This window comes from Apaloderma vittatum, unplaced genomic scaffold (genome assembly GCF_000703405.1).
Source record: "Apaloderma vittatum isolate BGI_N311 unplaced genomic scaffold, ASM70340v1 scaffold20381, whole genome shotgun sequence".
NCBI classification, from domain to species: Eukaryota; Metazoa; Chordata; class Aves; order Trogoniformes; family Trogonidae; genus Apaloderma; species Apaloderma vittatum.
The window spans coordinates 1-1,034 of NW_009701062.1; the positions used below are offsets into that span (position 1 = coordinate 1).

The following is a 1,034-nucleotide window of genomic DNA, read 5'->3' on the forward strand; positions in this document are numbered from 1 at the left end:
GCTGGCAGGTGAGCGACAGCCGGATCTCATCGGCCATGGCGCTGCAGAAGGAGCGCTGGGGAGAGCAGGGACAAAAAAGCACCGTTACTCCTCAAAAACCTCCTCTAAACCCCTCCACGAGCAGGAGGATGCTGACAGCAGGCGCCGCAGAGGGCAGGCGCGAGGTTTAGGCGGTGTTTAAGGCATCAGCTGTGCTTAGTGGGACTTAAGTGTTGCGCGGGCGCCTGGGTGACCCTTCTCCCCTTTGGCAAGAATTGCACCTTTGACACACTAAATCCTGCAAAAAGGCAGAGCTCCGGCGGCTGCTGGAGTGTCGGCGCTTTGTGTGATCCCCGCTGTGGGGCTGGAGGATTCTGTGCTGGAATCAGAGGGCTGGGCAATCCTGCTGGGCTTGACTAGCGGGAAGTTTTCCTTTATCTATCTAGTCCATCACGTGGGCAGCTGGATTTGATTCCCGGCCGCGCACACGAACGCACTTCCCGCTTGTTGTACAGCGACACGCGCGAGGAAGAGGGAAAAAACGTAAAAGCAGTCCCCTTGTTCCATGAGCACCAACCAGCCACTGCGGGTGGGGGGGGGGTTGTGTAAGTGTTGTGAAAAGCTGGTAAGACGGTGTGAGGCTTCCTGCTGGACCCTGACCAGTTCCTTGATGCTCTTTGTACGGGAGTGGGGAAAAGAGGTGGAGACTTCATGCATTCATACGTTACACCTGGAATATGCAACACGATTGCATGTGATAGCGTTGAGGGGGTGTATCAGCTCAGAAAGGTCCCTCCCAGGGACTTCTGCCTGTATTTTCATAATTTGTGTGTCAACTTGCTCGAAATTACCCTACAAATGTTTACCAGTCTAGTTACTGCAGCAGCAGCAGACCCTGATCAGAGCAGATGTGCTTTGCCCCCTGACCAGAGCAGGACAGAGCACTGAGGCTTTGGGGACGGCGTTTGGGGCTGCTGCATTGCAGCCCTTGGACCAAGCGGTGCTTGGAGCTCCAGGCATCAGGGGCAGGGCTGGACCTGCTCCCTGCCTCTCTC

General features: G+C 56.2%; 1 protein-coding gene across 1 annotated transcript in view; it reads right to left on the reverse strand.

Moving 5' to 3' along the window:
- Window positions 1-6: 6 nt before the first annotated feature.
- Window positions 7-1,034, reverse strand: part of LOC104281126 (glutamate receptor ionotropic, kainate 3-like) — a gene marked incomplete at its 3' end in the record, with an annotated part of 33,568 nt that continues 32,540 nt past the window's right edge. The window contains exon 13 of the mRNA XM_009879017.1: window positions 7-55. Coding sequence (XP_009877319.1) covers window positions 7-55 — 49 coding nt within the window. The remainder of the gene's footprint in view (window positions 56-1,034) is intronic.